Source organism: Lytechinus variegatus, chromosome 3 (assembly GCF_018143015.1).
Source record: "Lytechinus variegatus isolate NC3 chromosome 3, Lvar_3.0, whole genome shotgun sequence".
NCBI lineage: Eukaryota > Metazoa > Echinodermata > Echinoidea > Temnopleuroida > Toxopneustidae > Lytechinus > Lytechinus variegatus.
The window spans coordinates 6,532,313-6,547,458 of NC_054742.1; the positions used below are offsets into that span (position 1 = coordinate 6,532,313).

General features: G+C 36.1%; 1 protein-coding gene across 1 annotated transcript; it reads left to right on the forward strand.

Moving 5' to 3' along the window:
- Positions 1–1,413: 1,413 nt before the first annotated feature.
- On the forward strand, positions 1,414–14,867 carry LOC121410087. The gene is made up of 2 exons (XM_041601950.1): positions 1,414–1,945; positions 12,867–14,867. Exons 1-2 carry the CDS (start codon positions 1,925–1,927, stop codon positions 13,227–13,229), a joined length of 384 nt encoding a protein of 127 aa, XP_041457884.1. The 5' UTR covers positions 1,414–1,924; the 3' UTR covers positions 13,230–14,867.
- The last annotated feature ends 279 nt before the right edge of the window (positions 14,868–15,146 follow it).

Consider the following 15,146-nt stretch of genomic DNA (forward strand, 5'->3'; position numbering starts at 1 on the left):
TGGTTGAGGGAGGGAGGGGTAAGATAATCTACCAGTGTATAGGCCTATTTAGTTCTTTTATATAATAAAAGTTTAATGGAGGCAGAGGTGAGCTGCCCTTTTCATTTATAATTGGTCATTATTTTTCTTCTTCAAATTAATAATATCGGATTTAAAAGTCGCTTGGTTTCTTTCCATTCTAATTAACCTTTCTGACCTCTTCAATCCTACTTTTCTAATTTCAAAAGGATTTTTGTGAATCTACAACGGCTTGTTAAACTCTTCTTGATATTAATGAAAAGTCTTCGCGCAACATACTGAAGATTTTATTATTTTATATTGGCTGTGCTGCAGGCTAATGAATGTAATCTTTGATTGTCATTGAAAAGAGAAAAAAATGGCAAGGCCAACCTGCTCTAATGCGGATATCCCAATACAGGTCAGACTATTTGCTTTTTATTAAGCTATTTGAAAGATAGGATGAATATAAATTCTTGAAAAATGATAAAACAGTGAAATTGATTTCTCAAACTAGTAATTAGAAGGAATGGTAGGCCTATAGATATATACAGTACGGGTTACACGGGCCTAACTACAACTGGCAGGCAAAAGATATATATATATTCAAGCCAGGGGCGGATCCAGGATTTTCCCAAAAAAGGGGGCAAATTTTAACCAAAAAAAAGGTATTCAACCACAAATTAAATTTCGTACCCGAAAAAAATTGACAAGCAAAAAAAAGGGGCTCTTTCATTCCAAAAAAGGTGGCACACCTCTTTTCATGGCATTTTTACATTAAAAACTTTTTAATTTTGCTTTTAAAAGGGGTGGGGGGCACGTGCCCCCGTGATCCGCGCCTGATTCGAGCCAGCCCATAGCTCACTTTAAATTTGATATTGCTAATTGACAAAAATGAATGAATATGACTGACAATCTAACACTGATTCTAGGGAGGGTACCTATATACTGAACTTACTTCTTCCAAATTGGAAAGATATATCACCACTATGGAACTTTATTTTTCTAGCAGAAGATTTATATAGGGCCATTTTACTCTCTCAGGTGATGAATTTGATCCCGTCAGGTGCAGTCTTCATAAATTCTGATTTATTTTTAAAATGATCCGGTCGAGGTACCCTTTTCTGGTCAGATATGGAATGTCAAACATTTATCGAATCCATCCTATGGTAGTAAACATTCTCAACCCTCGAATTTCCTCCGTTATTTTTATGAATTCTTCTATTGCAAATGAATTAGGCCTGTGATACCTACGAACATGTTCACTTTTTCACTGTCGGAGATAAGAAAAAAAAGGTTAGAATTTTTTATTCATGTATAAGATATCACCGATTCTGTAACAAATCAAAGGTATCAACCTCACGATTGTTTTCAGTGTGTTTTGTTTTGCTTTGTTATTTCGGACAATGTACCCTTCTGACGATACCCCATCTCATCTCCTAATAATAATTAGATCTATCCCAGGAAACTGCCTCGCTTCTGCTTCGCTCAATAAGCCAGACCATTAGAACTGTGTGTTCGGTGGACCATCCCGCGCGAACCATCTGCCCATGTCTGATGGCGGGAAAATAAACTCTCATCCAATAAAGTCTTTTACCCAGACGATGGTTGTTCAACGTCTCCAATCTTCATGTACCGTTTAGACGAGTATCATCACTATCGCGATGACTGCATTCTCAACTCATGGCATGCTACGTGTCAAAATTCGATAATCGAATGCAAGGAATTGGTGAAAGACCTTCCCCTATCAGTTATCATCGTCGATTCGTGACTCGCTATATAGAAAGATCTTCTCTCTTTTTTTTACATTTGAAGATTTCGGAATTGCTCCTCAGTGGTTATTCATTGAATGACTTGATCAGGTTTTTATTTTTAGGAATGGTTTGGGAATAAATCAGTCAAATTGTTGTCTCTTCTTATTCTGCTGATGCTGGTCTCGGGGGAGGAGGTAAGTATTTCGATAACTTATGTTGTGAATTTTTATCATCAATAGTATAATTGCATTGTTAACTTATACTATGTCATCCTCTTTATCTGTTGTCATATTGTTAGCTTTTCTAAAGATAAATCCATTTTTTCCTATACTGATGCATTACAATGTAGTTCCAAATTCTCTGAATTCGGTCTCAACTTTTGTTTAATCGGATAATGGGGTATTTAGTTTCAGTATTGTTTTCGCTCTTTTTCATTCCACTTTTAGAGCGCCAAGTAACTTAACTATAATAAGCATTATTATATTAGCATTTTTTATCGTTGGGTTTTTTTATGCTGATACACAGTTGCTAAATATACATTATTTTATGACTCTAACATGACTTTTTAGGCCTATCGTATCGAGTTTCAATATTCAAGATTATCACATGATCAGATTATCTTTAAACATTATTTTTTATTGCATATTGAGCACTAATTAAAAAAAAAAGATAACGTTTATACAGTCAGTATTGTGTTAATGACTCTATACTGCATTACGTATCTGTATCATCATCATCACATCATCATGTATCATCATCATCACACCAACATCATCATGATTGTATCATTATCCAGGATCGTCATCACCATCGTCAATATTGCAGAAATATATTGGAAGGGACTTGGAGGAATTGTTTTCGAAATTCCCTGGATCGACGAAACTTTCTTTCATAAAAGAAAAATAATAAGGCGTTTCAAGAAAGCTTAATTTGCATTCTTGTTTAAATCATGATACATCCCCTGGATACATCAGCATGAAGCTTTTGGGCCAATGGAGTGCGGACATGGCCACTATAAAGGAGCTGAAAAATTAGTTTTGAAACAAATGCCTTTTATAAAATATTGCATGAATTTAGGAATAAATGTCATGAGCGTATTTTGAGCTTTTGGGAAAAAGTAAAGTTTTGAAGCAAAATGTGATAGCGTGCAGAATTGTAATCGTTTTGTTTATAGGCAACGTGTGTTGTAGCTGAAATCTTCTTGATCATTCTTGGACATACATTCCAAGACTACGTGATTAAAATAAAGCATCCTTGGTAACGAAACATGAATATATTAATTAGTTTAGGACTTAAGATAATTCTATTCAAGGACAATGTGGCACATTGCTGCTTATATGGGCTGCTATTCCATATCCAGGGGCGGTTCCAGTTTTCGCCGATAGGAGGGGGAGGGCGAAAAATATTTTCATCAACATCTTTCTCGATTGGCCGCTATAATCTTTTTTTTGTTGGTTTTTCAGGGAGTAGTCCTAACAAAAGACTAAAGTTTTAAGTATATGTTAGTTTTTTTATTGTCATAAACAAGACTTGTAGTAGTAGTAGTGGTTCCCTTCATAATACCGGGCATGGTGGCTCAGCGGTAGAGCGTCCTCATGAATGGGAGGGCGTGGGTTCGATCCTCGGCCGAGTCATACCAAAGACTGATAAAAATGGGACCTTCTGCCTTCTTGCTAGGCGCTCAGCATTTAGATTGGAGAAGGGTAATAACATGTTATGTTATGCAGGGCCCGCTGGTAGAGCAGTTTCGTAACTGAAGTGGCTACCCTGGGTAAATAAAACGTTATTATTATTATCATAATGCGAGCGCGAAGCGCGAGCTATACTCTTTGATATTTTATGTCCGTAAAACTGAAGATTCTGAGCATTTTTTTATAATCATGAACACAGATAAGTACCCAACAAAACAATGCGAGCGCGAAGCGCGAGCCGGAATTTTATTATAGTAACGTGAAAAGGGACTCAGGACTGTGTTTGGTGATTTAAAGAAGAGGATACAAGTATCACCAATCAAATAATGAGAGTGCGAAGCGCGAGCTCAAAATTTAGATATTCCGACCTGAAAACTGGACAGTCTAGGCGCGTTTTTATTTGAATAAAGAACAAGCTGTGTGTCTCAAACAATTAAATGCGAGCGCGAAGCACGAGCTTAATTTTTTGATATACTGACATGATAAAGGAGCATTTTGACAAATTTTGTAAAGAATTTCCAAAGAGGATAGGTATCTCACAAATCAAACAATGCGAGCGCGCAGCGCGAGCTGAAAATTTTTGATATAACAATTTGTGTAAATCAAACAAAATAATGAAAGCTTGATGTGCGAGCTAAAATATTGTGTGCAAATTTATTTCAGAACTGGATATATTAAGTGTAATTTAATCCTCTTGAATGGGATTCATTATACAGGCAATGCGAGCGCGAAGCGCGAGCGAACTTTTTTATATAAAGTCTATTTTCCAATTCTCCCCCTCACCCTTTTTTTGTTTCCTTTCGGGGTCGGGCCGGCCGTTACGAGGCTGTAAATTACACATCATGGGTATAACACCTCATTCTTACTTTTCTTTCTGTTTTTCGTAGTTTCTATCAAGTTAAAGAGTACACTTTTTTCTGCAGGTTGTCAAAAAAATAGGGGGCCGGCTCGGCCCCCTCCTGGATCCGCGCCTGATATTGGAAACAAATTCAGTGATTGTGTAAAGGATCTACCCGGGGGTGATTATGCCTTTATGTAGTTGCCTCGTGCAAAGACAAAAACCTTCAAATTATTTTTTTTTACATTCACGCTGAAGAAATGTTAAGTATTTTGTAAATTCTGTATTGATGACAGACGTGGAAACAAATTTATTGGCCTATCATCATCAATTAGTCAAAAAAGAAACTAAAAACCCAAAAGATCATTTCGGCCTACGTGTGAATTTAGTGTAGATCTGTATTGATACTCATAACAAAATTATTATGTTGATGATGTGCAAATCTAAACAAATTGGTAGCATATGGCAGGAAACGGACACGGTTGCTTAGTGGTAGAGCGCTTGCCCCATGAACGGGAGGTCGTTGGTTCGATACCTGGCCGAGTCATACCAAAGACTTTAAAACGGAACCTTCTGCCTTCTTGTCAGGCGCTCGACATATGAGAATGGTGATAAAGCTTATGTTATCCAGCTGGAAGAACAGCTTACAGCCGAGAGTGGCTACCCTGGGTAAAAAAAAAGTAGTAGTAAAAGTAGAAGTAGGAGTAGTAGTATAGTAGTAGTAGTAGTAGTAGTAGTAGTAGTAGTAGTAGTAGTAGTAGTAGTAGTAGTAGTAGTAGTACGGAGAAATTACTTTAACTGAGTAATAAATCGTATTTTGTCTGATCGTAGCAAGAAATATTTGCAGACATTAAACTTGAAAACTAAAAATACTGAGAACTCCTTCCTCATTTCCTAACTATCCTAGTGTGTATTGCCAAGATTTATTCGTTGAATAGAGGTTATTTCTCCTCATCCAGAATATTGTGTTATCCCCCCCTCTCTCTCTCTCTCTGCCCAGTGAGAAACGGAATAATTTACCACGAAAACTGTTCAAAATTAATGAAGTAAAGGCACGAACTCGTCTTCATCAACCTATCTGAAAGCAGCGTTCCATTGGAGACTAGATCAAGCTGACAATTTTAATTATCGTAGTTAACGAAGCGAAGATGCATGGTTTCGATGCTTTGGGGACAAGGGGGTTTAACATCATTAATATTTGATGCTATTACGAGGGGACGATTCACTTGGCTAGAGTAACAAGTAAATAGTATTTATCCATGGTAAAATTGCACTGTATAATACTAGATCTATGCCCTATATGACAGAGTCTAGAGTAATGATTAATTTTTGTTTGACCTCCCTGGTCTGCGGAAAGTAAATCATATAAATGGGAGTGAAACCTGTATTTGCCGAAATATTTTACTTGAAGACACCTGAACAAAGTTGTTGATAATTTTTCATTCATTTTATGAAAATTATTTGTCATTTTTTCATTTCCTATAAAAAAAGAGAGAGATGAAAACGATCTCCGAGACTTCATCATCAGGCTTATGATATCGTAAATTCAGCTAATTCTAAGCTAATGTCTATGCCTGTCATCCTGTCTTACTATTTTATCGGTTTTACTTTATGTGCTACTTTATGTGCTCCATATGCATTGGTAAAAGAAAAAATAAATAAAGAAGACTGCCTTATGCTCTTTCCACAATATCGAACTTCAAGCCCAATTACACTATAGAATTGTATAATATGAAATACTATATTGTAGCGTAGGAAGCGATTTATCCAGATTGACGAAGATATCCCTTTGTAGAGCGTTATTTACAGAAGCATATTGGATATCAAACCGTTATGGCGTTGGACGTAACGACTGAAGTAACCATATTTTACAGATAGAGGAAATAGCCAGGCACGAGCTCCAGGCAGTATCTGGGGACATTTTGTCTGCACTCTATTTATTAAGGGAGATTTGTGATTGATCTCTAAATGCCTGGCCTCATCGTGCGTGACTGTACCCACAACAAATATAACAGAAATGTGCAGATTTTGTTAGCATTCTTAACAGTATCTTTCTTTCTCTCTCTCTCTCCCTCTCGTTTCTCTTTCTGAAAATAAAAGCCTATACAAAATCGAAATGAACAATAATTTGATATGTGTTATGGTCGAATGATGGCGAAGCTGCTGACAAGATGATAAAGACGAGACGGATGACATGGTTATATTCTATCAACCATGACTGTTTCACCCCAAGAACAGTAAAGTCTTGACTTTTCGTATTCCTCTGACATATTTGCGTTGACGACAACCCATTTTAGCTTGCCCAATAATTACCAATTATCGCTTGGCTGCCTGCAATTTTGATCGCAAGTTTATCCCAACGGAGTTATATACTCCCTATCCACAATCCAGGTTCTTTGAATAATTTAGTTCACATTATCAAGAAACATAATTATAAAAGTAGACCCATATGCATATACTATTGGGTGGATTTCTTTTCCCTCCTCTTCTTCTCCTAGCTTCTTTTTTTCCTCTTCTTCTTTTTCAACTTCTTCTTCTTTCTTAATTCTTCTTCTTCTCCTTCTTCTTCTTTGTATTCTTCTTTTTCTTCTTCTTTGTTTTCTTCTTTGTCTTCTTCTCCTCGCCCTCCTCCTCCTCCTCATTCTTCTTCTAGAGTTCCGCAGAAGTCAAATCTGATTACATCCTAATTTTAAAATTAAGCCAATGGTATACGATATAACACAGGTGAAAGTGAAATGCTTTAATCATACATTTTTAAAGTGCCGATCAGATCAGTGTTTGTACTAACTACTATTAGTAATCATGAAAAATTCTCACGATGGCCGCCATTTTGGATTTATGCAAATTAGACGTCTTTCCACTGCATGGATTTTTCTGGAATTTTAGTATGTCCTTGGGGGACTTAGGGAAAATGCCGTGCGGTGAAAAAATCTGTTACAATCTAATCTTACTCTCCAAGTTGTTAAAAAAAGCTCAGATAAATTATTACATGCATAAATACTTAACTACACACTATACATATTCGTCTACGAAAATGCATACAAAAAGCGACATTAAATGTCGCTTTTTGTATGCATTTTCGTAGACGAATTTATAAGGTATTAATGTTGATTACTCAAATTTCACAAATTTTGTGAAATTTGAGTAATCAACATTGATACCTTATAAATTTGTTAAATAGAATGATACCGAAGTTAGGATTTCATCCACATGATAATAGCATATCAATAGTGTTTTATGGAACATTTGAAGGTAATTGCTTTTTTTTCTTAAAATCATGTAAAATTCTGCATTTCCAAAATTTTCAATTTTAGGGAAAATTCAGTTTTCTACTTAAAATATCAGACAAATGACCTATTTATCCCCTATAAATAGTACCAAATTGCAGGAAATTTCCTTCTCTTTCATATGACACTAATTTTGTGGCAATTGAATGTTCATGTCGAAATCGGTTCTAGGACAATTACCCCCCGGACAACTACCCCGGACAATTACCCCCCAGGACAATTACCCCCCCCCCGGACAACTACCCCCCGGAAAATTACCCCCCCCCCTCGGACAACTACCCCCCGGACAACTACCCCCGGACAATTACCCCAGAAAATTCCCCTTCTTTCCAGCATCAATGTTAGAATTAAGCGGGACCCATTGTAAGTTTTGGTCGGTGGCACAGGTTTTCGAAATATTTCATATTTTATCCTACGTTAATAACTTTTTTCTTTCTCTTGTTCTCTCACTTTCTTCTCTTTTTTTCTTTTTTGTTTTGTTTAGCGGCGCCTTCTGCATCATGAAAAATGGGGGGGGGGCTTCTACCCGAAACCTCCCGTTTGGCTATGCATATATACATCAGAAAATGTGTAAAGTGGCCCTCATACAAGTTTTCATAGAAAGATTCAACACGATTAGTCATAATAATCACAAATGTTGAATATCTCTGATTCCAACTGATCTGATTTTTAAAAATATTTATTTTGAATTTAATTTCAGTAAAGAAATCAGGCAAATATATAAAATGTAAAAAGACAACTTAATAGGTAGAAATATTGAAAGTCGATGACCCAACTATCAACACTATAACACTGTCTGTCAAGTAGGACCTATAAACCTGTTATTTTAAAACAATTCAACTAACAAGAGAATTATGAATAATTGGTGCACATTCCAGATTAAGATGTGGCTTTATGACTTTTTGCAGTAAGCTAAAAAAAAACACCTTGTAATTTACCATTTAGGCTCTAAATGGTAAAATTACAAAGTGTTTTGGTGTGTATCATACTTGGGTGAAAGCAATTAAACATTAAAGTAGGAAATTAAGTACCAAAATGACTGAATTGTAAACATTATGACATAATCAAATACAGTGTTTTTTCTAAACAAATTGGTAATCATGATAGTATACAATTCGTTTAAGGTGCATTTTAGGGACGGTTTGTAAGAATTTGTAAAGAGGTAGGCCTATGCAAATCAAATAATGCGACCGAGCAGCGTGAGCTAAAAATTTTAATAGTTAGACCATAAAACGGACATTTTACAGAGCACTTGAAAAATCAATTTGTAAATTTAGAAATAATAAAAGTTCGATATCCGAGATGAAATTTGTTTTGTATATTGACTTCAAAACTTGATATTTTAAGCTCCATAGCAGTTTATATTGAGCAAGATATGAATCTCATCGAAAAGGCAATGCAAGCAGGAAGCGTGGGCGAAAATTTTATAAAGTGACATAAAAAGAAAGTCTTCCCTTCACCCTATATTATTCAATCCTCTTCCTCCTTTTTATTTTCCTCTTCTTTTTCTTCTATCTTTCCCCCTTCTTTTTTTTCTTTCTTTCTCCCCCTTTTTTTTTGCTCCGTCAATTTTTTTGAGGTGGGCAAACCAAATCTCAGGGGGGGGGCATGTGCCCCTGGCCCCCCGTATACTATGCCACTGCGAAAATTGCCAAAACGAATGATCTTATGCTATGGTGACATACAAAATATGATCGAATTCTGGGTTTCGTAAAGATTTGTAGATGGCAGGGGCGAATCCAGCTCTTGCCAATAGGGGGCCGAATTTTTTTCACCCATATTTAACCAGATCGGCCGCTCAAAGTTGATTTTAATTTGTTTTTTGACGGGGTTGTCCCAGTGGAGTATATGGGCCAAAAATTTTGAGGGGGCTCAATACAGCCTATCACGTAAAAATAATAAGAAGTTGCAAGCGAGCAAAAATTTCAACATTTTTATCACAAAAATCAAAGGTTTTGATAGATTTTGACATAACATTTTTCAAAAATGATAGGCCTATATTTCACCCTCATCCCTTTGCTTTTCTCTTTTTTCTTGGTCGTGAAAAATAAGGGCGGTGGGGGGGGGGGGGCAAAACGCCGATGTCCTAACAGTCATTTCTATACGCTTTATTCTTATAAAACAACATGAAAAGTGTAAACATCTGAAAAGCCCTATTTAAATAGTGCGAGCGCGAAATACTCATCTGTGTCGTACTTTGTAGTTGTTAAAATATTACATTTAATTAATTCATTGTAAGCGGTTTGGGCCAAATGGTAAAAGCGCAGTACAAATAATAAGCATCCCTTTGCTTTTCTCTTTTTTCTTGGTCGTGAAAAATAAGGGCGGTGGGGGGGGGCAAAACGCCGATGTCCTAACAGTCATTTCTATACGCTTTATTCTTATAAAACAACATGAGAAGTGTAATCATCTGAAAAGCCCTATTTAAATAGTGCGAGCGCGAAATACTCATCTGTTTCGTACTTTGTAGTTGTTAAAATATTACATTTAATTAATTCATTGTAAGCGGTTTGGGCCAAATGGTAAAAGCGCAGTACAGATAATAAGCAATAATAAATAATAATAATATATATTTTAACCTGAAAATTGACTATTCTGGGCAATGTTTGTGAAGCTGAACAAGATGCGTATGTGACTATATAGATAATTCCTGCGAGCGCTAAGCGCGAGCAGAAATTTTTAATACTTGATAAATACTTGATATTCCAGTATGAAAATGGTGAAGTGGATGTGGAAAGCATCTAATAAATGATGCGAGTGTGAAGCGCGAGCTGATATCTTTATTAATATTTTCACTGAGGACCTGGCCATTCTAGGTCTAAGGACATTTTGTCATCATATGATACTGGTGACAACTTTCTTATTCCTCTTCCTAAGCGCGATATGAAACATATGAAACTGTGATATTGTCGATATTCTTTTCTGAAAAGGGACAATTAAGTCATTAAGAATTCATGAAATTTTTATTATCATTTATTAATGTAATAAGCTTAATGAGTGAGTGAAATGTGTTGACACAGAGGCCTGAAAACTGGATATTTTAATTTGTTATAAAGTATAGGATTTTTGAGTTGATATTTTTAACAAAAATGCGAGCGCAAATCTTGAGACGATTTTTTTAGTAAACTGTCATAAAAGGGGGGTTTTAAGTAGTTTGTTATATAATTTGGCAAATCAAATTATGCGAGCACATAGCGCAAGCTGCAAGTTAAATTAAACAAAATGAATAATGTCCGAGCTGAAATATGCGTTGTATATCGACTTCAAAACTTAATTTTTAAGCTACATATCAGCCTATTTAGCAAAATATGTACCTCATCAAACAGGCTATGTAAGCGCGAAGCGCGTGCGATGAATTAAATATAATGACATGATATATATTTTTTAATCATTTTCCAAGTCTTCCCCTGACCTTTTTTCATTCGTCTTCTTCATCTTATTTTACCTCTTTTCCCTCCTTTCTTTCCCCTTCTTTTTCTTTTTTTTTTGTCTTTCTTTCCCCCTTTTTCTTCATTTTTTTTGCTCCGCCAATAGGGGGAGGGGCGGGCCCCTCGGCCCTCCCTGGATCTGCCTATGGATGGAGCTCACTTTTAAAGCTTTCTTACGGCGTTCGTTTGATTCCAAGATACTCGAGAATGCCATGAGTACTTCTTACGTTCTTCAAGCGTACGGCCGACGTATGACTGTGCACTCCCTTTGTCTAGGGGTTATTGTCCGGGGGGGGGGGCGGAAGGTAATTGTTCCCGGTGGTAATTGTCTTGGGGGTAGTTGTCTGGGGGGTAGTTGTCCAGATGGTGGCTGTCCGGGGGTAGTTGTCCGGGGGTAGTTGTCCGGGAGGTAGTTGTCCGGGGGTAATTGTCCGGGGGGGGTAATTTCCTCAGGGGGTAGTTGTCCGGGGGTAATTGTCCTCGGGGGGTAATTGTCCGGGGGTAGTTGTCCGGGGGGTAATTGTCTGGGGTAGTTGTCCTGATCCCGTCCAAATCTATGTACGAAAATTCAAATTTTATGAAAATCTGGCGGCCATTTTGGATTCATGCAAATTGCACGTCTTTCCACTACATGGATTTTGTGGTTTGTTCGGGACCTAAAGGAAATGCATTGCGGTGAAAAAAAATATGTTGCAATTTGTTTGCGGTTGACCCCCCAAAGCCGTTATTTTTCCATGTTATTCTTTTGAGGGGCCTACAGTGATGCAAATTTTGACTTGCGCCAAACTAATGAGTGAATCCCAAATGCCAATGATGTCATAATCCTACTTGAATTAGAAAACATCTCGGCAAATCCATTTTCAATAAGATTTAACTTGAGAATTGATATAAAAAGTGTATATTTAACAGTTACAATGTAAATTATTGAAATAGGTGTTTTAAAATGGTAATGAAACTGTTGTATGATTATGACATCATTTACGTCTGGATTAATACATTGCAGTCATGCCTTGCTTTGCCGCCAATCAAAATTCACATCACTGCAAAGAATATCTCCTGATAATCCAAGGGTTAACACATACCACATTAATATGGTATCAAATTATTTGGGAGAAGATATTTCGGGGGATACTGTTCATGACATTATTTTCCTTAAATTGGAGATTGTGAGGTGTCAAGTTTGGTTTACTCACACGGTATATGGGGCACAGAGCTTATTATATAGAGGCTTCTTAATTCCCGTTGGTTGGCTGCATGTTTCTCACTTTATTTCCTTTTGTTAATGTTTCTTTTTGTCACATTATTGCGTTATTCTTTGTTTTTCGGTATGGTGTCATCGCGTGCATTAAGAATATATTTTTCAGTTATGTATATATAAAAAAAGGAACCTTATCTTATTGTTTCAAGGTTTCCTCCATATTCATCGCCACTGACCATGCCCCCTTCTCTCTCTCCCAACCAACCCCCCCCCCCCCCCTCTCTCTCTCCCCTCTTCTCTCTCTACACATTTCTCATTTTCTCAGAAGAAAAAGTAAAATCCTCTCATACATCATTATCGCATTTCAATTGCATTTTCAGTGTATTTTCTACTATCATTCTCCATCTCAGTCTTCATATTTTCAATTCAATTCAATTTATTTATTTTAATGGAACGTGCATATTTTCCATTATAAGTAGGCACTCATAATTTGTATTTTTTGCTGCTGTTGTTCAAACTATAATCATTATTACCTTTATCATTCTTAAGTCATCATCATTAATATTATAGTCATCATCATCGGCATTAACGAATATTCGTTATTTTTTAGAGTAATCTTCATTCATTATTTATTTCCATCTTTGTCTTCCTATTCTTAACTTCTATTTCTAAGGAGCTAATCCGAGTTAAACGTCTTCACCATGGCGAAGAGCCAGCATTCAGCAACAAAGCAATTATTCAACCATCATCAACCGGGAACAATCAACTTGAACAAGAAAAACCTCATCATGACAGTTATCCATATGCCAAAACGTCGCTAGAAACAGAAGACGGTTCAACAACGGCCCAGAATCATTTGAGCCCGTCATCGATGAACACAGCAGGTGTTGGTCGGAAAAAGAGGAGGATGGCGGAGGATACAAGCTTTAGGGGCATCCATGGACGGGATGATGACATGGTGATTGATGAGGAAAGGTTGAAGCGTGAGAAGAGGCAAATGATGAATGGTGGTCGCATGAGAGGTGATTGGAGATAGTACTTACAAGTGACAATATTTGCAGTATTTCTAAACAGTTGAATTGATGACGAGATAAGATCTGACAGTCAAGACGATCAAGAATAAACATTGTTGAGACCTTCATCTTGGAGATAGAAAACAAGATTAACAAATGCAATTTGTATTTGTTATGAAAACACAGAAATAAATGCAATTCAACCTATTTATTGAGCAGAATTATATATCGGGGTTGCGGAAAAGCCGGCCCCTTGAATATACCTTTTTTTTCAAATATACCTATTGCCAAATCCTTTAGATTTATCATTTAAGCATTTACCTTTCTAATATCAACGACGGCGAAATTAACTATTCCGAGTAACATTCGGGGTTAAATGACCACATTAGATATACATTTATATTCTGATTTTTTTAAAATATAAGAACAATGTACGTGCATATATAATTCTACCTTTATGACCTTTTTGTAACTTCTATACTCTACCTTGTCTATTTATTTTTACCTTTTTGTATATCCAATCCACAGAAACGTTTATTTTCATTTCACAGTCTCGTGATTAATATAATATAATATATAATATATCTAACGACATCTAATGACATAATGAATATATAAATGTAACAGTTAATACCTTCCTACCCGGGTTTTTTTTGGGGGGGGCAAAAAAGGCAAAGCAATCAACCTATTAATTCTTAATGAGAAGGGGGCACTTTTCCACAAAACAGTACTTATCATATAAATGGGTAGTTCACCCAAAATAGAGCGAGAAAATCAAAAATCATTACGCTCAAAGGAATATCTGGCTAATAATTTCACAAGAGTTGTACCCTATCCACTATGAAAACGAAGGAGCCGATGATGTTTGTTACACTCACTGCTTCGTCTGTATTATATTGTACGATATATTATATTTTCCGTCATTACAATATTGTGGGAAAAATGATACCTCCGTGAACTATGTCAAATCTGCAAGAATCTAAATAGTTATTCACCATGTAGCAAGATACAAAACAATAGTGTGTCACGTTATTGGCTCACTCATTTGCATTGTCATTCTTGTAAACTTTGAAATGTCATCACTCTTTATTTTACTTACATCCGGTTTTGACATTTTCAGTGCTGTTAGATTTTCACTTTTTATTCATATCAACTTCTTGTTGTGGTGGAATCACCTTTGAATATTTAGTACATCTTTAATGATTTTTTCCCTTTAAAAGCGTAATGTAATGTCTACTAATTTAACTAACATAACTATCATAGGCCTTTTCCGATGAATTCCGAATGTGTCTTCCAATAATCCAATTATTTCAGATCTAATAATTGGCGGATCTGCATGACCGTGGTGAGACATTCGGTAATTCCTTGTCATGGTAGATTTTTTAAAGTCAACAAACGAAACAATTTTCTGTGCTCTCCCTATTTGAAATCCTGGATTTCTTGATCTTATGTACTTTATGAAACTGTTCCTGTAAATTTTATACGAGATATGTATAAATTGGTTTACATTACGGGAAGGAGATTCTGCCACTGCATGGATCAGATATACCCTGATGTGATTTTTCAATAAAATGTTCTCTCCAGTATTGAAATCTTACCCAAATACGTACGTTTATATTGACGGAAATGTCAATGCAATAAAACCAATAATTGCAATATGAGCGATTTGCAATCTCCACTTTGTTATACGAGATATCAAACGAGTCGCATCAAACTTCGATGTGAGGTTCAGAATATCAGCTCTTATACTTGTAAGTGGTGTCACTTGTATCTTCCAAAGAATAGGTATAAAAATAATGGGAAAAGGGTTTGAAATTAAAGAGAAATCCAAACAAAGTAAAAACCTTTTTTTTTAGAGGAAAAAGAAAACTCAGACAAGTTGACAGGTGAAAGTTTGAACAATATTGGACGAACAGTAAGTTGATAATCTTTAAGTTGCA